General features: G+C 44.4%; 1 protein-coding gene across 3 annotated transcripts in view; it reads left to right on the top strand.

Annotated features, from left to right (window-relative positions):
- The window catches only part of Map2k5 (mitogen-activated protein kinase kinase 5), a 256,460-nt gene that overhangs the window by 25,782 nt on the left and 207,947 nt on the right, over positions 1-22,731 (top strand). For 2 of the 3 annotated variants that reach the window (XM_052763441.1, XM_052763433.1), the window contains exons 3-4: positions 1,613-1,661; positions 14,362-14,429. In XM_052763441.1, coding sequence (XP_052619401.1) covers positions 1,613-1,661; positions 14,362-14,429 — 117 coding nt within the window. The remainder of the gene's footprint in view (positions 1-1,612; positions 1,662-14,361; positions 14,430-22,731) is intronic. The other variant, XM_052763451.1, reaches the window with a different exon arrangement.

The raw sequence follows: 22,731 nt of genomic DNA, 5'->3' as shown, positions 1-22,731 counted from the left end.
TCTCTTGGAAGCAAGTGCAAAACAAGCTCTTAAAGTGAACTGGAAATGAATGTGAAACCATCAAATGTGGCCTGCTTAAAAATGGCCAGTAGTGGGGCTGGGGAGTTGGTCTGACTGTGTCCCTCTGGCTGTGTGCAGACTTCCGTCCTTCCCTCTGGACTGCCTGGGTACTTAATTCTCTAGTCAGTGTATAGCTGGCTCCCAGTTCAGAGATGCCTGCTACCTGTGAATGTGGAGAAAGAATTTCCTACCCTAAAATTGGTTTCCTCACTTCCTCACAGAGTTGATGTTTCATTTGCCAAGATTAGAGCCAGGGAAAACATCACCTCTTTTTGACTGATGAATAGGGGCTACCCAGGATGGTTGTTCTACCCGATCAGGTTTTCTGTGCACAGATTTATTTTTTGAAAAACAAACAAACAAACAAACAACAAAAACAACAAAAACAAACAAACAAAAAAAAACAAAGAAAGGAAGAGGAAAAAGAAGCACCAAGATGATTATGCAAATTGGCACTGCAGCAAACGCTCCTGAAGAATTGCCTTTCCAAGGAAGTTGCAGACTCCACTCTGCTAAGTGCCCTGCTTTGGAAGGACCGTGGGCTCCCTGCTGAGAAACACTGCCAGCCGCCACTGCCTTTGTCAGCTGGCTGCCTGGTGCTAGTTCTGGCACAGCTTTGGCATGGGAGGGCCATTGCAGCAGAGCTTCTGGAGAGAAATGAGGTCTACAAGGCTTTTGCAATGGGATTGGACATGATGGAGGGCCTCTCTTCCCAGACTTAGGTGTTCTGTGCCTCTTCGATTTAGCTGCCCCTGCAGACTAATTTTTTTAGTATTTTCAACTTTTAGAAACTCATTTACATATTAATAACAGATTATATACACCTTCCAGGGCTCCTTCCCCCCTAAATTAACTTGTATCCCAGCAACATTGAGTATGTTTCCATTGCTTAGGAGTAAAGGTTGATGAGAATTCTTATTACCCTTGACTGCATAGCGTCATAGAACTTGTTTGCTAAAACTACCGCTATGAGAGCAAGGCACCGTGTGGTCTTCAGAGATCAGGGAGCACATTGATTGTCTACAAGGTACCATGTGTCAAGCTCATGTTTAGTACATTATTTAGTTCTCACATTACCCTTTTGGTGTCATTGGATCCATTTTGGAAATAATCAGAATGAGGGTCAGGGTGGTTAAGTAAAAATATTTCCCAGGTTGTACATTTAATAGTAAGGACCGAAACCTAAGGTGGTCTAACTATTAAGCCTCTTTCTCCCCTGCCTCTGTGAGTGTGTGTGTGTGCGTGTGTGTGTGTGTGTGTGTGTGTGTGTGTGTGTGTGTGTGTGTGTGATAGTGTGATAATGTAGTGCTGTGCATTGTTGAATTGAGAGTAAAAGATTGTCTTTAATACAATATGAAGAGTTTCTAACCCTTTTCTCCTTGGAATAGAGATTTAAACTTTCTGGGTAAGTGTGATTATAAGCTCATGTTTCTGTAGTTTATGCTAGCATTTCAAAAATCCTTCCCAGGTTTCCCTGTTTTCTCCTGGACTTGCCACATGTTGGCAATAAAGAAGATGACTAATTGTGCTTCTTTCTTCTTTCTTTGTTTAGGATGTGATAGGCCAGGTTCTGCCTGAAGCAACAACGACAGCCTTTGAATGTGAGTCTGGCTTGTGCACGCTCCTCATCCTTTCTTCTGCAGTGATATTTCACATGCTTTATGGGTTGCATTATTTTCAAAACTGACAAAAACAGATTATTTATGATCATCATATGGTACATTTAAATATTTATAAATTAATGCAAGTTTAATGATGATACTGAACCGAGTAATATTTTCTTATTTAATCATATCTTGGGTGTGCATATCTCTACAATATAGCTTTAATTACCAACATGACCTTTATCTGCTCTTCTCGTTGTTATAATAGTGCAGGGCAAAATGAAACGTGTAAAGTACCTGTAGACCGATGATTGTTGATTAAGAGGTTTTAATTCTTTAGTGCTTTAGGACATAGCAGAGTAAAGCTCCCGAGCAGTGTGTAGAATGATTCTGGTTCAGTGGGGTTCGGCCTCCCTCTAGATGATGGCAGGGGCCACTTTGTCCTGAATCCTCCTGCTCTCCATTGAGCTGGTTTTATGGACAGGGCTGGGATGTGCTAGATAACTGGTTTTGATACAGTCCAGGTCACTGCAGAGGAAGTCCTGACGCTAGTTTAGAAGTAGTGTAGGGCCTCAGGTGCTGAGAAGGGTAAAGTTGGGGTTGGAACTGTGGTCTTGCCCTCCTTTGAAAATGGGGCCATGGGCTGAGGAGATGGCTCAGTGGATAAAACACTTGTTGTGCCATTGTGAGAACCTGAGTTCAAATCCCCAGAACCCGTGTAAAAGCTGAACACAGTCGCGCACATTTGTAACCCCAGTGCTCCTGGGGCAAGAGAGGAGATAGAGACAGCAGATCCAGATGCTGTGGGGCCAGCTGGCCTGGCGTAGCCAGCAAACAACAAAAAAGAGACCTGGTCTTAAACAAGAAGGAAGGTGAAGACCAATAGTTAAGACTGGGGTCTGACCTCCACACATGTGCTGTGGTATGTGCTTGTTCACTCTTACACATAGGAACATGCCCGTATATACCCATACGCACACATACACATCATATACATGTGCACACATGAAAATGTGGGCCACTTTCCAACATGGAAATAATTGCGATTTTTTCCCCTACATGACAGTGTGCTTTTGTTCCTGTTTTAGAGGTGATCACTGGTAGAGTGTACAGTAAGTAAGGACGGTGTAGTCCATGTCCTTGTTAGAGGACAATTCAGCCATACTTAGTAACAGGTGAGCTCTGTAGCGCTTTTGACTCAGCAGATCTCTCTTGGAAGCTATCCAACAGAAACAGTGAATGCCCTTGTTGAAACAAGGATTATTTTTTGATAGTAAAAAACAAAATGTAAGCAAAATGCCTCTGTAAAGTGGACCAATAAATGATAACGTGTCTATGTGTTGATAGGGAAAGAGACTGGGATTGATTGTTGAATGAACAAATGATGTGTATGATACAATCCCATCTCATCAAAATGCTAGCCCTCCTTACCCACCTCACATGTCTGCTGGGGGACAGTATATACAGAGGCCCAATTCAGTGCTTTCTCCCCTGGAAGGTGGACGTGGGCCCTGGGGGATTAGAGATGAGTAAGTGCACTTTTCACTCTATGTCTGTCCCTATTGCTGGAATAGTGTTCAGTAACCAGAACTTGCTTTTCAAAACTACAGCCAGTAGGACTATTAATTACTGTTTATTAATGGTACTAGGCCCTTCATGCTATTGAGGAATATATATGTACACACACACACACACACACACACACACACACGAAAACTGTATTTAGACTTCTTTTAGTAGCTAAAGGGGGCCGGGGCCAGGAACAGCGAGTGTTTGGTGTTTATACTGCCGCCAGATGAGTTAGCCCATTTCCTTTAGCCTTCACGAGAGTCCTACGAGGTTCGTTGAAGGACTGTTGTTGCTGTCTCAGCCCAAGCAAGGGCATCTCTAAGAACTGAACAACTTGCTCAGATATGTGTAAGTGCATTCTAGAGCCTGTTTCCTCAACAACTGTGCTGGACTTCTAAGAGTCACCACAGCTGTAGTGTATTCTCGCTGGCAAACACGGCAAAGAGTTTATTTTTACTCTATTTTAATCTGTGTGTGTGTGTGTGTGTGTGTGTGTGTGTGTGTGTGTGTGTGTGTGTGTACTTATGTGCCCCTCCCCAACCCCTGCTCAGGCACTTGTGCAAGTCAGCGGACAACTTTCTGGAGTCACTTCTCTCCTTCCACAGTGGGTTCCAGGGATTAAACTCAGGTCGTCAGGCTTGCACATGTAAGCCTAACTTTGCGCTCTCCACTCATGGACCCCAGCCTGCTCCACTAGCTTCCAGGTTTAGCATTCAGAAGAATAGTGTTAATTGTTCTCACTTACGGATGGCTTTCTCTGAGCCAGCCAATGTACTAGATTCTTTCTGTAGATTGTTGCTGCACCTTAATAATCTTTGCAGCGACTCTACAAAGGAGGAAAATTAGACCTGTGAGGAAACTGGAACTCACAGATGTGAAGTAATTGCTCGGAAGTCACAGAGCGCAGACTTGAAAACACATAGTCATGTAAGCACATGGAAATCTCTGAGGCATAAATAGAGAAAAATGTTCACACTTTGAGCTTTCTAGTCTTTTGTTTTGTTTTTTTTGAGACAGGACTTCTCTGTGTATTAATCCTGGCTGTCCTGGAACTCACTCTCTAGACCCGGCTGGCCTTGAACTCCCAGAGATCCACTTGCCTCAGCCTCCCGAGTGCTGGGACTAAAGGCGTGCGCCACCACCGCCCGGCTTGTTTCCATTCTCTGATGTCATGCTCTTCTGTATCCTCCAGCAAGGATAGCGATTCTGTATCTGTCTGTCTGCAGATTAGCTTGGCTCATCTGTAGGTTAAGCTTCTCTGCCCGCTCTTCCCTCCCTCTCCTGTCCCTCCTCCTTTCCCCACCCCCTCTTCCTGCCAAATGCTAGGACTGTGGGCATTTGCCCCAACAGCTAACTCTATACCGCTATAAGGTGGACAACAAGCAAACAAAACCAATATAAACACACAGAGAAAAATAACGACAGCCTTTGGTTGTTTTTGGTTGGATTATCATAACCCTAGGCTGGCTTTTCTCATGACTGTTTTTGAGTAGCTTGATTGACCCAAAATTCTGAACCACTAAGTAGAACCAATATGCAAGAAATAGTTAAGGTTTGGTTTGTAGGCGAATTTGCTGGGAAGTCTGAGGCATTTGGTGGTTTGTGGATGAGTAACCCTCAAATAAATAAAACTCTGTGAAAGGACCATTTAACACTGCAGCGTGTACCCAACCCTAACTGACTCCTCACTTTGGAGAGATGGTGTGATAATTACGGAGCAGCAAGAGACAGCACAGAGCTCAAAGCTACCAGTTTTCATAAAGGTAGGGAAAGAGTTGAGAGACTGGGAAACGGTAAATGTTGCTGTTGCCTGGTGCCAGCTCTTATGGGGCTGTCTCTCTACACTGTTCTCAGAGTGGATGGACCAGCTGCCTCCAGTTGCCTTCCCCTCCCTCACAGCATCAGTCACTTCCTTTATTCTTCTTTGCACTAACTCTGGAGCTTTGGGGGACATGCTTGTCGAGCAGAATCAATGTCCTTTGTGTCTATATTCAAACAAAATTGTGAAATGCACATGAGCTATATAGCTAAGTGGATACTGTCCTGTGCTTTGGGATTATCTGTGCTGTTGTCTGGACCTTAGATGTATTTTGATATGGTGGACAAGTTGGGCTCCAATTCAAATTCCCAGCTGTATTGTCCTGAGGGGGCAAAGGTTCTACAGTGGCTGTGTTTTGTCTGGTTTTGCTCCCTAGCCTGCGTGGGACAGGAGGGAGGCCCCTTTGGGCCACATTCACTACTGGGGCTGGTGGTCCTAAGCCTTTTTTTTTCTTGTTACCCCTGTAGCTCCTTCTCCCACATAACTAGAGCACAAATGAGCATGATTGAGTTAATTTACTTTTTTCACATGTATTTTGTGTGTGTGTGTGTGTGTGTGTGTGTGTGTGTGTGTGTGTGTATTTATGCCATGTCACACACATGGAGGTAGAAACAGCTTGCAGGGCTCAGTGCTCTCCTTCCATCATGGGAGTCAGGGGTCAAAGTCAGCGCTTAGGCTCAGTGACAAGTGCCTTAGCCCACAGAGCCAACTTGCTAACCCAAAAGTACGCAATACCTAGTGGGTTGTTTGTTCTGTTTTTATATAATGGTATATTGTTACAAATTTGAAGTAGCTCAGAAACAAAACAAAAAGTCCTCACTTTCTCATTGATTGTTAGTCCTTTCTGGCTCCCTGGCGTGCTGTGCGGCCGCCATCCCCCTGCCCTCACCTGCTGGCGTGCAGTAGACCTCTTGCCAGCATCAGTGTGCACACGTCAACCTCAGCCTTGGCTGGGACTTACATGACTGAATCCACTAGATGGACATCCAAGTTTTCACCAGCTTTGTAGAACCAGAGAAAATGCGGGAATCAACAGTAGTGGCTTAGATCTTTCCACACTGAGGAAGCTGGTGTGCAGGGTGGATTCCCTGGCATTGGGAATCACTGTGATAAAGAAAACCCTCTGCTCTGGACTTCCGTGACCATGTTTGCTTTCCAAAAAGGGACTCATTCACAACCCACCAGCATGTCAGAAAGCCCTCCCTCCACCCTCGCCAACTGCCTCGGTCCTAGCGTATTTCTTCTCCATGTTGATTTGATAGGTAGAAAAGTTATTGCCTTTCTTTTTATCTTTCTTTATAATGAGTGTTAGTATTTTTCATGTGTATTTAATGTCAATTTCCACCACCTTTGCCCATGCTTCTTTTAGGTTGCCTTTTTCTCCTTGATCTGAGAGCTTGCTAAAGAACAAACCTTGGTCCTTTGTCTTTCCAAAGTGTTTTTATCCAGTTTGTTGTTCTTCTCAGCTTGTTTTGTGCTTTTTATTCTCTCTCTGGTTTTTCCATAGAGAAGGTTAACGTTTCATGTGGGCACACTTACCCTGTTTTTCCTTCTTAGTTCTGGATTTGTCATGCTTAAAAAAGGTCTTCCGTGTTCCGGGCGCTGTAAACATTTCCTTGCAGTGTTTTTTCTTTCTACTTTAGTGGGGTTCTGTATTACATGTTATTTGGTAAATATGTGTATTTGTGTGTATCATCAGTTTTTTTAATAAAAAGCATGAGTTTTTTTTATTACCAAGATTGGAAAGATTTTATTTTTACTATTGTACTATTTCCAGTATATTTTGGTGAAAACGTCAGATGGGGTCCAGTTTTATTTTTCACACAGATAGATAGTTGACTCCATGCCAATTATTGAATACTTTGTCTTTTCCCAGATGTGAGAACATTTCTGAGATGAGACTAAATTCCATAACCATAAAAATTCCTGTATGTTGCATGTGTGGGCCTAACGGATGCTGAGGGAGCCTGGCACTTATGAAGGCCCGGAGCCCCTGCTGAGTCTCTCAGTTTCATTAGTAGATTAATGAGCGCTCCAGCACACCAGGTGATAAACATCAGCCTTGCCTGCAGATGTATTTGCTGTGCGTGTCTGTGACGTTACACATCATGCCCTGTATTTTTCTTGAGACCAGTGACTATTAGACTGATGTTGTGGGACAGGGGAGTCTCCTGGGCAATGTGAAGGATGAGCTTGAAGTTCATCCAGAGAAATGCTGCCTTGCGCTCAGACACAACATGGCTTTTCACTTTTCCATGAGACCAGTTTCACATATTCAGGCCTGTGTCTTTATCCTTGTCAAATTCTGTATCAGAATGTGACTCAGAAAACATGGTTAGAAGATAAAGGTTTGTGTCTTTCTTCAGGTCCAACTATTTATTTTTAATTTTTGAAAATTTATATTTATGTGTGTATGCATTTGAGTGTAGTACCTATGGAGGACATCAAATCCGTGGGAGCTTGAGTTATGGACAGTTGTGAGCAGCCCATTGTAGATGCTAGGAACTGAACTTGGGTCCCCCGGTAGAGTTGCAAGTGTTCTTAACCACTGAGTCATCTCTCTATCATCCTAAGTCTGAAGGTTTTTTTTTTCAATTTTTTTTTTTTTTTTTTTTTTTTTTGGTTTTTCGAGACAGGGTTTCTCTGTGTAGCTTTGCGCCTTTCCTGGAACTCGCTTTGGAGACCAGGCTGGCCTCGAACTCACAGAGATCCGCCTGGCTCTGCCTCCCGAGTGCTGGTCATTTTTTTTTTCTCAAAACAAGGTTTCCCCGTGTAACAACTCTGGCTCTCCTGGAAGTAGCTATGTAGACCAGGCTAGCCTTGAACTCAGAGAGATCTGCCTGCCTCTGCCTTCTGAGTGCTGGGATTAAAGGCTTGTACCACCACTGCCCAGCTGTGTTCACTTCTTATTGAATGAATGTTCTCAGTTGTTCTATGAATTTGGGGAAGTTTATTTTGTGATTTAGATGGGATTCTTTTTTTTTTTTAAATTCTCCTGCATATATGTATGTATATCACATGCATGCCTGGTACCCAGGGAGATCAGAAGGCGGCATCAGATGCCCTGAAACTGGCATTACAGATGGTTGATAGCCTCCATGTGGGTGCTGTGTCCTGAACCTAGGTCCTCTGGAAGAGTAGCAAGTCCTCTAAACTGCTGAGCCATTTCTTCAGCCCCCTTACCTAAGAACCTTTAAATAAACATGTCATGTCTTGTTTTAAATTGGGCATACCATGAGTTTTTGAAGGAAAACTACAGTTATGGAAGTTGTAAGATTTCAGAGTGTAGAAAACAACTGTATTGAGTGTTGGAGTGGTGTGTGTAGGAGGTGCCGCGTGTCTAAGCAGCGCAGTCGAGGGAGAACGGTTGGGTGGCAGCCACTTTTTGCATCATGGAAAAGTTCAAGTTTAAAGATATTTGGAAGAAATGAAGTTTCATTTTCTTAAATTGTTGTATATAGAAAAAGGTCATTATTTATGCAAACTAGATAGATTAATGAGAAAATTATAATTCACAATGAATGTACATTGAGTCTGAAAAATATTGAACATATAAAAGTTAATTATGCAAATTTGAGGAAATTCAAAGAGAGCTTTAATTTGTAGAAATTTGGCTTTAACAAGCCTAGACTTCCTTATGTATAATACTGTTAATTTGCATGTGTTTAAAGAAGTTCTTTAAGCAAGTAGTGGACCAGTTGTTCCTGAAGATCAGTGGACAGAACTGCTTGCTTTTGAATCTCTGGAGACCCTGCACATAGTAGGCTTGCGGTGGTTCTTCTGGAATGCACGAGTGCTTGAAGAAATGGAATACCTAAAACAAGTTTGTTTACCCCATGTCAACCCATTGAACCTGTCTTCACATGGAGCCAGCATGTGGTCTGTTCTCAAAACCTCATTTTGGCTAGGTGTAGTGGGACACCCTCTGTCCCAGCAATGCAACAGGCTGAGGTCGGAGGATTGCTTAAGCCATGAGTTGTTCCAGCTTGGGCTGCACAGTGAAATTCTAGCTCTTGGGAGGCGGGGTTGGGGGTGAGGGAGGGCACAAAACTCAGTAGAACATCTGTAGCTTGTTAGGTCATCATCTCCCTCATCTGGAGTAGGACAGTAGCCTTCTTGGTCCCTGTCCCAACGTTCCTCTTGTCAGCCAGGGTGATCCTCCTAGAAGATGAGCTCTTCAGCATCAGAAAGCTCCTGTAGCTTTTCTTCTTACTCAAGAGTGAAGGGTAACGCCTTCAAATGCTTAAGTCCCCATGTTACACGTTGGCCCTGACCCAGCCTCACCGTCACTTCTCTGGACACTTTCTTTTTCTTGTTTGCATTCTGTTCTAGCCAGTCTCACTTCCTTTGTTTCTGGAACATGCTGGGAATTCTTCCTCTGTGTTAGTTGTTCTTTCTGCCCCCAGTGTTCTTCCCCAAATGTCATCTGTGTCTCTATGACCACACGTCACTTCACCACCTCTGTGCCCGGGTATCACACCTGCCACATAGTAGGCACTTTCTTTGGCAAGAAGAAGAAGGAAGCAAAGCAACAAGGAAGCACTGGAGCATTGAGGGGAGGGGAGGAGCTAAGTGATAGCTCATGGATATGAAGGTGTGACCACAGAAACGATGGCCCATTATCCTGCCTAGATCAGTGGACTCCATCCCTGAGAACTGCGCTGAACTTGACATCTTTTCTGGTAATTTCCTACTGATGTCTTTCTAACATTTACAAGCATGTTTCCATTTCTTTCCTGCCATTACTGTAGTTCTCTTTGACTTCTACCTGGTCCAGAAGGAGCATGACAAATGACACATAATATATTGCCTCCACTTTCTGTCTCTCCTTGTGGAAAGCCCCCCTGAGCCCCTGTCACTGTGGTGGGTGCTGCAGGTTCCCCAGTTTCTGCTCTTTACTCGCTGGGCCATTCTGAGCACCCCTACCTGAGGTACTGCTCTCCTCTGGGGCCTTTATACGCCTCCTCTAGTTCGTCTTTCAGATTGCATGTCGCTTCGGATAAAAATTGTGAACAACATATGGCCTGTTATGATTCTCTTTTCCCAAACTCTGCCATTTTGTATATTTGTGACACACTGCAGATTTTGTAAAGATTGCTTCATAATATTTGTTTGCCATCTGCCGTACTCTATTTGGTATCTTGCTAGGATTTTTGCCTCCATTTTAAGTGACATTAACAAAATCCAGCCAGTGCATAGACTTTCCGGTTCTCCTTTTGCTTCCCTAATGTGCTGGAAAATCATATTACTATGCTCCAGGCAACTAGAGGAGTCTGGGATTGTCATTGTGAACCAGTGTGTCAGATCCCTGAGCGCACCCCCCCTCCCCGGTTATATCCAGTAATGTTATTTTGGTCAGATGGCAAAGAACCTTCCCGTATAGGACAGAAAAGAGCTCAGGTTATATTTTTCTGCTTTCTGCTCAGTGCCACTTCCTTCCGGAGCTCTGTACCAGCCGTTTGTACCTTTCAAACTCTGGGTTCCCTTTTAGTAAGTTCTCAGGATTTATTACTCTAGTGAGTGTAGTTTTTAAATAGCCGATGCAGTTTGAAAGGCAGATAGGCAGGGTGTTCGCTGGAGCTGTTTGAGCAGGTCTAACTTTTGGTTTAAAGGTGTTTCAGGTGACTGTCTGCCAAGCTGCTTGGTGGCATGTCTGCTGTCCTCTCTCCCTTGCTTGCCAGGCCTCTCATTTAACTGCTTTTGCAAAGAGACGCATCCTCTCTTTAAATGCTGAGGTGAGTGGTTTGTTCCCGAGGCTGCCATCATGGGGTCGGGGACAGGTTCCATTTCACTTTTTGGCCAGCCTCACCTGTATTCTCAGGAGTGTGGTTATTTTTCCAGCCCAGCTTCCACTTTGACAAGAACAGAGTCTTCATTAAAGCAGCTAAGCACGGAAATTAGAGGGTAAAGCAGTCCCCTGAGAAACCAAGACATCCATCCTGTTAGGCCAGAAGAGCTATTAGTCACCGTGTCACATAAGCCTGATTTTATCACCAGGCTTAATTGGAATGCTCCTTTCAACTGGTCTGAGCTCTCCCTCTTGGAGTCAGACCCCATGCTGTGGCTAGTGTCAGCACTTCTCCTCCAAACCTGTCTGCTTAAGTACCTTGGCAGTGGGGCCTGCCCGTCATCCGTGGAGTGCCCTGGGAGGAACTGCTCTGCTGGCTGACTTCCTGGCAAAAGTCCCCAAACTTATATAGAAACCAGAATTCCAGAACACTTCGTTGTAAGTAGTCTTAAGTATGTAAGTCTGGGTTTGAGAGTTTAGAGAGTCCCACCTCATTCCATCTCCCACCCCACCCCCTACTTCCTCTCTCCCTCAATACTTCCTAATCTTAATTTGGAGAGATAATTATGTAAATGGTACTTATGGAGTTTATGGTTTCTCATCAGAAGTCATAAAAGGCTCCTCACCTGTTTTACTAAACTTAGTGCTTTCCTGTTCTCTTCAAGGAGGTCACCTCTGTTTGTGTGTGTGTGTGTGTGTGTGTGTGTGTGTGTGTGTGTGTGTGTGTGTGTCTGTCTGTCTGTCTGTCTGTCCGTCTGTCTGTTGGTCTGTTGAAATTTGAATATGACCTGTCCCTTTGTTTCCATCATCTGCATAGCTAACTCTGATGCAGAAATGAGACTGGCCAGAAGCTCTTTTATGTTGGGCAGAATTTGGCCCGGATTGACTGTGTGTGTCTTCATTCATGCGTGTGTGCAGGAGCACATGTGTTTGTGTGAGTGTGTCTGTGGCAGTCACAGGTTGACTTCAGATGTCTTTTTAGTCTCCATTTTATTCTTTAAGACAGATTCTCTTAGTAAATCTGGAGCTTGGCTAGACTGGATGGCCAGCAAGGCCCCGGGACCCTCCTGTCTCTTTGTCCCTCGCACAGGAGTTCTATCTGCTTGGCAAAGCACTTGCCCAGCTGAGCTGTCTTCCCAGCCCTCTGTGACCTGGCGTTAAAGCAAAATATGAAGTGCCTTCGTGTGGGTGGTTCATAGCCGTCTACGCTTTTACACTACTTTTTTCTTCATCCTTATCTCCTGGATTTCAAAGGAAACTTCCAACTTAGCCTGAGTATGTTAGTTTCTAAGACCTGTGTAGAAACACCTTTCTTGTTTCTGCTAGGATGCTGTTTCTCCCCAGTTTGTCCTTAGAAAGTCTGTATGGAGAACCAAACACAGACAGAAAAAGCAACTCTTTATGTGCAGAAATCTCCCAGACGTGCAGGGATGCATGCGTAAATGTGTCTTTTTGCATGCTAGTGTGGAGGTCCTTACTCTTGGCAGTAGAGTTTTCAGTAGGGGTTCTTTTTTTTTTTTTTTTCCTTTTTTTTTTTCCCTCTGTGTAGCTTTGGTGCCTGTCCTGGATCTCGTTCTGAAGACCAGGCTGGCCTCAAACTCACAGAGATCCACCTGCCTCTGCCTCCCAAGTGCTGAGATTAAATGGGATTAAAGGTGTGTGGGGTTTTTGACAGCTCCCAGCTGTTTGGACAGTGATGTGGAGATAACTGATTCAGTAGACTTGGGGAATTCTGCAGCATGAGGCTTTGGAAAGAAGACCCTGGAGAACTGTTGGCTCAAGTCACTGAGGGTAACCAAGGGAAATGCTTCCTCTCCTGGTACTGTCAGTTTGCTGCTGGCCACTGAGAACAAAAAGGAACCACTAGTATTTTGCTTAGTAATAGGCTAATTGGGAAAAGCACAGACTCCTTCCCATGGCCCTCATGGCCTTGTCATCAAACCGGAGGACGTCTTCAGAATGTCTTCCTCTGGACAGGAGGGTTTGCCTGTTGGTGTGTGGTGGTTGTGTATTGAACCAAATCCCTTTGTTCCTTCAGAGCTGTGCAAACGTGTTCTCTGAGGATGCGGTGTCCAATGCGCCAGGTTTGGAACGGGCCCATCTAATCAGCAGTTATATGCCCACGAGTGAACAGACATAGAATGCTGACTGTCTAGCAAGTACTTAGATTCTGAGCATCCTGCCAAGGGCCTGCCCCTTCTAGGTTGTTACCTGGGCAGGCTCTGTACATTGCTCAAATGTTTGGGCATTTTTCTTTAACTATGTATTTAGAGCTTCCACATCAGCTGCCAAATGCTCCTGCTCTTGTTAGAATTTTGTTATTACATTTCTTTCTTTCTTTCATCCATCCATTCATTCAGTGTGTACGCTTGTATGCCCGTGGGCACACACATGCTGCAGCATATGTGCAGAGGCCAGAGGACAACTTCTGGGAGTTGAATCTCTCTCCTTCAACAGTGTGGTTCCAGGGATTGAACTCAGGTTGGCAGGCTTGAAAGCAAGTGCTTTATCCACGAGCCCTCTTGGTCACCCATGTGTCCCTCCTCTCGACAGGTGTGTTCCTATTCTCTAGAAGGGTGAAGTTTCAAAATATTTAGAAATAACCGACGTCATTCGAGTCCAGCCTGGGAAGAGATGTGGGTGATGATTAGGCCAACAATTCTATTTTAGGTTGGAATTGAGGTCTGATCTTCTCAAGAGGTCTAGCTTTAGGTTCTTAAAAACAGCTTTTAAAACTAAGAGAATTACCGACATGAGCACATTGTTTCTAGATGTGGCCGCTTTGCTATTTATTCAAATGTGCACATTCTGGTTATAGGTTTTGTAAAGACTTAATATTCCTGAGTCTTGAGACTATTACTTTATTTCAAAATAGCATGAATCACCATTTGAGTGTTGCAGGACTGGGACAAACAAAATTCTCGGAGAGAGCTTTGCAGACTAGGATGAAGGATGGAAGCCTGCTGTTGGAGTCACTTGACTTTTAACCTGTGGGAGGCCCCAGGCTTGTCTTCTGTAAGCAGAAATAATCCTGCCGTCCACATTGCAGGACTGTAGTGTGCTTCTTAAGGCAGTACTACATATGAAGCACAAGTCAGAGCCCCTCTGTGCAGCAGTGTTTAGCAGACGTGAGACATTTTCACCCTGCTTCAGCGATGTGGTGGGTTTCGGGGAGAGAGGAGGAAGAGAACGGGAACACGGTGCCACAGGAGACCTAAAGCACTGAAAGTGGATTGGGAGGCCTCTCTTCCTTCAAAAGCCAGTCTTGTCATACTCCAGTCAAATTTGCTTGACCTAGATATGTGTCTAGAGTAACTAGAGAACTATTTTAATATTTTACCTTCCTTTTTAAAGGAAATTTGAGTTCTTTCTAGAGCAGGGGATCCAACTCCTTTTCTGGCCTTTGTGAGCACTGCACCCATGTGCACATATTCCCTTACATACACAATGAAATGATGAAATAAATCTTCAAAAAACAGAATGCACGTCTTACCCCTTTCATCATATTCATTTTTAAACAGATGAAGATGAAGATGGAGATAGGATTACAGTGAGAAGTGATGAAGAAATGAAGGCGATGCTGTCATACGTAAGTGCACTGCGTATGAGGGCTGTTGGAGGTTCTTAAAACCGTGTGTGTGCGCGTGTGTGTGCGCGTGTGCGTGCGTGCGTGCGTGTGTGTGTGTGTGTGTGTGTGTGTGTGTGTGTGCATGTGTGTGTGTGTGTGTGTGTGCGTGCGTGTGTGTGTGGACAACCTGCGGGAGTCGGTTCTCTCCTTCCACCGTGTGAGTTCTGGGGATCCAGCTCAGGTTGTCAGGCCTGGTGGCAAGTGTTCTCTCCCGCTGAGCCATCTCATCAGCCTAGCAAACAAGGACTATTTTTAAAGAATGGTAATGTAATTGAGGATGCTGTTTCTTGGGCACAGTGAAGATATGTAAGTAAATCACAGTTGCCATAGCATTTTTCAGTATAATAGATAAGGTTTTCAAGATTTCCATATGTGAAAGTTAAGGGCATTATTTTCAAAAGACACTTACTGATCATATCATGAACATTAAGAATAATGCATCTTAATGACTTTTGCATTAGGTATGGTGCAGACTAAATGGACTATCAATTTCCTGTATTTTTTATGCAGTACTTAAAGTAACGGCTCATTAAAAATGAACCCCTGGGCTCTAAAAAATTTTTCAAAATCTACTTTTGACTGGAGATCTCTTTCACCCTTCCAGACTTCAGCTATGATATAGCTGCCGGCTTTTATGGACGCAGGATTTAAAGATGTACTCCTGGGTATTTTATGCACTGCCCATCCTCCTGCTCATACTCTGAAATGAACAGTGGGGCCGCTCACTGATCCAAAGTGATCTGAATGTACACTAGGTGGACTTTCCTTTGGTATCTTGACTTTTGTCTGAGACTAAAATCGGTAGCAGAAAGGGTACTCTTCTAAAGCTTCAGCACCAGTCACGGAAAATTTATAAACAACGAGAGACTTACAGCTGCCTGAGCCCGGGGTTAGCTTTCCTCCCTAGTTTTCCTTTACCTGAGTCTGTAATCTGTCTGGCAAACCTTTCCTGTGGTCTGCTGGAGGACACTGCACTAGGAGGGAACCACAGCTCTGCTTTGGGTTCCTGGCCTGAGGCGGATCACTTAACCTTTCAGCACCACAGTTGCCTCATCTGTCAGTGGTGGGTAATAACACACATCCTTTCTGCTGCACAGGGTGATGGTAATGATCGAATAGATAATAGATGTGAAAGCGCTCTCCAGATGCAAAGTGATATTCCGGTGAACATGATGGACAAGACCTGACATTTGCTTTTCTCCGAGACTTTAATTGTAGCCAACAGTTAGGATGTATGTTTTTGATAGCCCTCAACTTCCACCAGGACATTGTTTCATCGTAATGAAAACTGTAAACCCGTCTGCGTGGGTTTCCGCCAATAGTTTTAATTTAGGGTAGGAGGAAAGAGAACAAGAAGGATGGCATGATTAACAGAGCATTGCATTCCTACCAGCCCAGAGTAGGAAAAGTCAATTTCCCATTGACTTCCCATTAACTTATGTGGGAGTCTTTGTGTATTGAGAATTTAGAGCTGAGATCATCGGTACGTGGAAGGCAGAGTGGGATTGTCTTTTCCAAGGCGGCACTGCTCCTGATGGATTGGCTAACTCTCCAGAGAGCATGGCTCCTTTGTTTTGAGAAAACGCATGCACACAGATGGGTTCTGGTTTTCTAACGTAGGTCTCGGGCAGAGAGCTGACGGCAGTGTACTCTTACAGGCATTCAGCACACTCACATGTAAGCAGTGTGGACTTTTCAGAAGACCTTGCAAAGTGTGCCTTGTGAAAGAGTACCAAGTGTGATCCTCATGATGCTACCAATCCTGTCCATTTCTGAGTGCCCAGTGTGTAAACTCAGAGCTTGAAATGTTTTCTGTTTTTTTTTAATTGATTTTTTTTTTAACCTACTTGTGTCTGTATGTGTAGGGGGTGGTAAGTAACTAAGGTGGTAATGTAGGTGTGTGTAAACATCTTGTGTGTGAGTGTGGGTGTATGCATGCCATGGCATGTACGTGGAGGTCAGAGGACAGGCCACTGCATATGCCAGACCAGCTGGTCTTCAAGCTTCTGTGGAGTCTCCTATATTCCAGTCATCATGCTGTAGCTCTGGGGTCACAGGCACTTGCCACCGCTTTACTTGGATTCTGGTGAAGTCCTCATGCTCTTGAGGCAGCACTTTCCCCACCGGGCCATCTCCTCAGCCCTTAAAAAGGGAGAATAATCAAATCCTTTGTGGTGGCTATTAGCCCTGGTTCCTTTTTGTCGTTGTTGACCCAGAGCCCCTTATTTCCCAAGCATGCACCCCATTGCTGAGCTGCCCTTCCAGCCCTTCATCTCCATTTTGTAAGTGTTGGAGAGACATGCCCAGGTCTTAAAGCTGTAGCGAAAGTGCCGAGCTTGCGGCTGGAGAGATGGGTGGCCGAGTGGTAAGGAGCAGGCTCCGCCCTTGCTGAGGACCGGGATTTGCTTCCCAGCACCTACACTGAGTGGCTCACAACTGCCTGGAACTCCAGTTCCAGGACATTTGACGCCTCCTCTGGTCTTTGTGGGCACCCACATGCACATGGACAAGCCCACACACAGACATACACACATACACATAACTAAAAGTCAATTTTTAAAAGGAAGAAATACAGCTTTTCATTTAGCCTTTCCAGACCCCACAGCCATTCATTCTTTCACATAGTGTCGTCTTGGTCTACCACCTGGAAAATGCTCCTGGAAACCTGTGTCAAGGCCGTTATAGAATTCGAGTGATTTGTTTGTACAATTAGTTGTGCTGTCTGCACCATACGTTCCTTATACCTTATGCTTATTTTTGCAGCATTTAATTATTTTTTTGTTGTAGACATGTCCTTAGACTTAGTAGTCCCTGAGATTTTGACAGGTATTTTTTGGTCTGAAAACAACACAGTCGAATAGGTTGGTTATCCTTTTAGTCTGTTCAGTTCTTATGGTTGGAAATTCCTCTGGGGACCAGCTTTGCCATAGAGAACCATGCAAACCCAGCTTCATAGTAGGTTTCATTGGTAGTCCTCAGGACCCCCAGCCTGATATTAGAAGTTTGTATTGGTATTTATTTATTTAAATTTTATTTCATTTGCTTGCTTTGTTTTCAGTACATCTCTCCCTCCACACCCCCCCAATCCTCTTTCCTCTCCTCTCCCCTTGGCCCACTCCTCCTTCGTTTCCCTTCAAAAAAGAGCATGCCTCCCAGGGCTGTCAGCTGAACACGGTATAACAAGACACAATAAATAGACCTTGAGACCTTGTTTGGACCGGTCCTCCTCTATTGGGGGAGGTCGTCCTCTTAACGAGCATGCAACTTCTGAAGAGGTGCACATCTGAAGAGGTGCACATGGAGCTGTGAGGGAGGAAGGGGACACCCGCCTAGTCAGACAGATCAGCTGAATCAACCCTGGTGATCAATGTGGTGACAGATGTTGCAGCCAGATTGTCTTCCCAGAGACCAAACATGACTGGAGAAAAAAAAAATGTCAATGTAATGATGCCTAATGATATTCTGCTATACTCATAGATTGGTGCCTAGTCCAGTTGACATCAGAGAGGCTTCATCCAGCAACTGATGGAAACAGATGCAGACATTAGGCTGAGCTCAGGGAATCCTGCTGAAGAGAGGTAGGAAGGATTGTAGGAGCCAGAGGGGTCAAGAACATCACAAGAAAACTCACAGAATCAACTAACCTGGACTCATGGGAGCTCAGAGACTGAACCAACAACTAGGGAGCCTGCATGGGACTCACTTAGGCCCTCTGCATATATGTGACAGTTGTATAGCTTGGTCTTCTTGTGGGACTTGTAAAGTGGGAACGAGGGCTGGTTTTGACTCTTTTGTTGACTTTTGGGACCCTATTCCTCATATTGGGTTGGGTCGCCTTGCCCAGCCTTAATACAAGGGGAGGTGCTTAGTCTTACTGCAGTTTCATATGCCATGTTTTGTTGATATCCACGGAGGGCCTGCCCTTTTCTAAATAGAAATGGAGGAAAGGATGGGGCGGGGCAGGGAGAGGTGGCAGGGGAGGGACTGGGAGAAGAGGAGGGAGGGAAAGCTGCAATCAGGATGTAAAATAAATAAATAGAAAACAAAACCAAAACAAGATACAATAAGACTAGGCACAAACCCTTATATATCAAGGCTGGGCAAGGCAACTCAGTAGGAGGAAAAGGGTCCCAAGAGCAGGTGACAGAGTCAGAGACACCCCCACTCCCACTACTAGGTGTTCCACAAAAACGTTAAGCTGTAATAACCATGATATATGACCCATGCAGGCTCAGTGATTGATGCTTCAGTCTCTGTGAGCCCCTATGAGCCTTGGTTATTTGATTCTGTGGGCCATGTGGTCCTGGTTTTTTCAACCCCTCTGGCTTCTACAATTCTTCCTTCTCTTCTTCTGTGGGGTTCCCAAGCTCCAAGCGGAGGGGCCTGATGGAGATCATAGCACTAAGTGCTTACATAAAAAAATCTCATACTAGCAACTTACAGCACACCTGAAAGCTCTAGAACAAAAAGAAAGAAGCATACCCAAAAGGAGTAGAGGGCAGAAATAATCAAACTGAGGGCAGAAATCAATAAAATAGAAACAGAGAACAATACAAAGAATCAATGAAACAAGGAGTTGGTTCTTTGAGAAAATCAACAAGATAAACAAACCCTTATCCAAACTAAAACACGAGGAGAAAGAGTATCCAAATCAGAAACGAAAATGGAGACATAACAACAGATACCAAGGAAATCCAAAGACTCATTAGGTCATACTTTAAAACACGTACTCCACAAAATTGGAAAATCTAAAAGAAGTGGATAGTTTTCTCAGTGTTTATTTTATAAATTCAAATTGGTGTGCTGGGTGTGGTAGGTATCTCACTCCTTTAATCCCAGCACTTGGGAGGCAGAAGCAGGCCGATTCCTGTGAGTTTGAGGCCATCCTGGTCTACATAGTGAGTTCTAGGCTAGCCAGAGCTACACAGTGAGGCCTGTTCTTAGAAAATAAATAAATAATAAAATAAATAGATGTCTTAGTTAGGGTTTCTATTGCTGCAACAAAACACCATGACCAAAAGCAAGTTGGGGAGGAAAGAGTTTATTTGGCTGTTCATCACTGAAGGAAATCAGGACAGGAACTCAAACAGGGCAGGATCCCAGAGGCAGAAGCTGATGCAAAGGCCATGAAGGGGAGCTGCTTACTGTCTTGCTTCCCCTGGCTTGCTCAACCTGCTTTCTTACAGAACCCAGGACCATGGTCGGGACCCTCCCTCATTGATCACTAAATGAGAAAATGCCTTAGAGCTGGCTCTCATGGAGGTATTTCCTCAGCTGAGGCTCCTTCCTCTCTGATGACTCGAGCTTGTGTCAAATTGATACACAAAACCAGCCAGTACAACAGATAAATCCAATGTGGCTCTGAGAAAGGATTTGCGTGGAGTATAGAGGCATGGGAAGATCCCACCAGAGAACTGCATTTTTATTGTCAGCACAAGCTACAACAGTTTAGGCTTTCATATGGAGTTTAATAAAATTGTGGTCACTTTGAAGCCCATCTGGGGAAGCAGAAGTAGAGATGTTTCACCACTGTTCTTTAATCACAAAATTGGAGAGAGTGGACAGCCTAGATCTGCGTAAGAGTAAAAAAAATGCAACATCTGAATCAAAGCTTGCTGAATCACACCCCCACCCCCAATTGGAGGAAGGGATTTTCTGGCTTTGGGCCAACCCAAGTATAAGTTTTTATCAGTAATTTAAATAGATTTTTGTATTAGACCTGAAAATGTTGGCTTTTTAATTGAAAACTTATCAATTATTTAAATCACTAGCAGCCCGAGGCTGTTAATTTTATGAGTGCTGTAATAATGGCATACGGTAGTTTCTGATACATGTGAGGCGGGCGGGGTCCGTCGAGTGCCAGTGAGGGCATGTCCTGGCAGCAGGTTGTGCGATGTTAAATAATAGCCAGCAGACAAGCTGAAGGCTGTCGTCTCACATCAGGACCATTTTGGATAAGTTATTTAGAAGTTGTATTCTTTTCTTCATTCGATATATTTTTAAGAGATAATGAGAAGAAAACAAAGCTATAATAAATTGTCTTTTAAGAAAATGTAAAGTAATTTGGTCTCCAAGGAGATATTTAATGTATTGAGAGACTTCAGCAGCCAAGTGTTATTACAGCAGCATGGTGATAGCTCTCTGCATTTTGTTATGAGTTTGTGTTAATCAACAATCTGTTTTTATAGCATAGTTTCTTGTAAGTTATACTGCTAGAATATTCCACTTCTGGGATCATGGCTTCTCCTCTGACACTATTGTATCTTTTTAATTCCTCCATAAAGTATTTTTTAATTAGAATTTGAAATGCTTTATTAGAAAAACATACAACCTACATATTCTGAAAACTAAATACCTGATCATTGCGAATTATTTAAAGGACCCTGTTAAATATTCCCTTAATGTAGTTTAAATTTTGTTGTTGTTCTTATTTTCCCCTCTCATTTTTTAGAAAGATTAGAAACAGGCGCTGCTGTTCTCCTTTTGTGGTGTTGTGTGGCAGTACTGTGGGGCTGTTGACTGAAGGGCTTGCTGTAATACTACCCTCTTCTTTTGGTGGCTTTTCCCTGAGGACCACAGCAATGCAGGGGCAGCTATGAAGGGATTCCTGGTGGTTTCTGCTGGGTCCTGTGTCTAGCAAAGGACTTTTTTCTCGCAAGGTTCTCTTGCTCCTCCTAGGCTTGTGTGAATGGAGCAGAGTATTGGCAAGAATAATTCTCCTCATTTTGCCCACACACTCTCTCTCTTATTTCCAGAAGAGTACAGGATGAGTTTTACTATAATGCCTCTCATTATAGCAGAGACCTTGTGTTTCCGTGCAGTGTAAGTATTCCCTTTGGTACACTTGACCACTGTGTACCTTGTTAGACAGTGGCTGACGTCAGGGAGAGGCACTCTTTGACCTTTGGAGCACCCTGTAAATTGGGCTGTAATTATCTTTACCCTGGTCTGCATAGCGTGGCGATTGCCTCTAAAATCATGGTTAACTTGAGTAGAGCTGGAGGGCACCTCAGAGGGCTCCTGTGTGCCTTCGTTTCACAGGTGAACACTGGAGCCCTTGACATCAGCCTCAGAAATGTGTTGGGGTTACAGGTCTGGACCAAGGAGGCCTGGACAGAGACTCCAGTGGACCCCCACCTGTTTCAAGTGTGTTTTTCGTTCTGGTAGCTAGTAAGTTTTACTGACAAAGTTTTGTACATACTACTTTTTTTCTTGATTATTAAAAATAATGTTTTTTACTGCTGTCTCAACAGGACCGTGGAAGGCAAGTATGTGTGTGTTGGGAGGAGGGAGTGCAATCGGAGCCCTCTCCTCCTCCCAACACACACATACTTGCCTTCCACGGTCCTGTTGAGACAGCAGCAGAGAGAAACCCCAGATCAGGACAATACAAACTGACCCTCACCAGGCAGGATGACAAGTGATAAGCACTGAAACAGGGTGCCCTGTGAGCATAGAAGAGAGCCTGATCCATCTTTGAGGAGGCTTCCTGAAGAAGGTGGTGTCCTGGTGGAGTAGTCGGGCCCACGGGACTGGGAGGGGTGTTCTGGGCAGAGAAACAGTGAGCGTATGTAAAGGTTTGGAGGCAGAGACTGCCTGGGGAATTCAGGAGAAGCTGCCTGTGATTCAGCTTGTGTGGGTAACAGAAGAAGGAGGGTGTGTGATGGGCTGTGGAGAATGCTGGGCTGTAGCATGGCGGGCCTTAGCTTCAAAATATAGGGGAGTAATATGGCCCAGCTTATTTCTCTGGAGTGTGGCTTGCAGGACAAGAGTTCTAAAACACAGAAGTGAAGCAGTGAAATATGGGCTATTTCAGGTCAAAGACAGTGGTGGCTGCAGGCCTGTGAGGGGTCAGTAGGTTTGGAAAGAGGTCAAGTGAATGAATCCATGTGGCCAGTATGGGAAGAGAGGTGGCCAGGATCAAGTCAAGACATCTGTTTGGGTACCTGTACTTAATGACTTGGTAAACCTAGGTGGCAGTCAACCTGTCTGGGGTCTGAGGGAGGGTAGAGAGGCAGGGAATTCAGTTTTGGATTTTAGCATTGGAGGAGGCTCTTGTCAGCCAACTGGATATGCTCCAAATCTTTGGAGAGACAGGCTGGAAATAAAGATTTGTGACTCGGCAGGTCCTAATTAGTCTCCATGACTCCTCTGGTGATGGAAACCTGGGAAATGGTAAAAGGAGAAGATGTAGTGAGAAGGGGAGACTGCTCAGGAGCTACGGGGACCTCCCCCACTCCAAGGAGGACACTCCCAGGAACTA

The sequence above is a fragment of the Peromyscus californicus genome, unplaced genomic scaffold (assembly GCF_007827085.1).
Source record: "Peromyscus californicus insignis strain IS unplaced genomic scaffold, ASM782708v3 Scaffold_11__1_contigs__length_118956290, whole genome shotgun sequence".
Taxonomy (NCBI): Eukaryota; Metazoa; Chordata; class Mammalia; order Rodentia; family Cricetidae; genus Peromyscus; species Peromyscus californicus.
The sequence above is the reverse complement of the archived record's forward strand: the minus strand, read 5'-3'. Positions and strand labels throughout refer to the sequence as shown.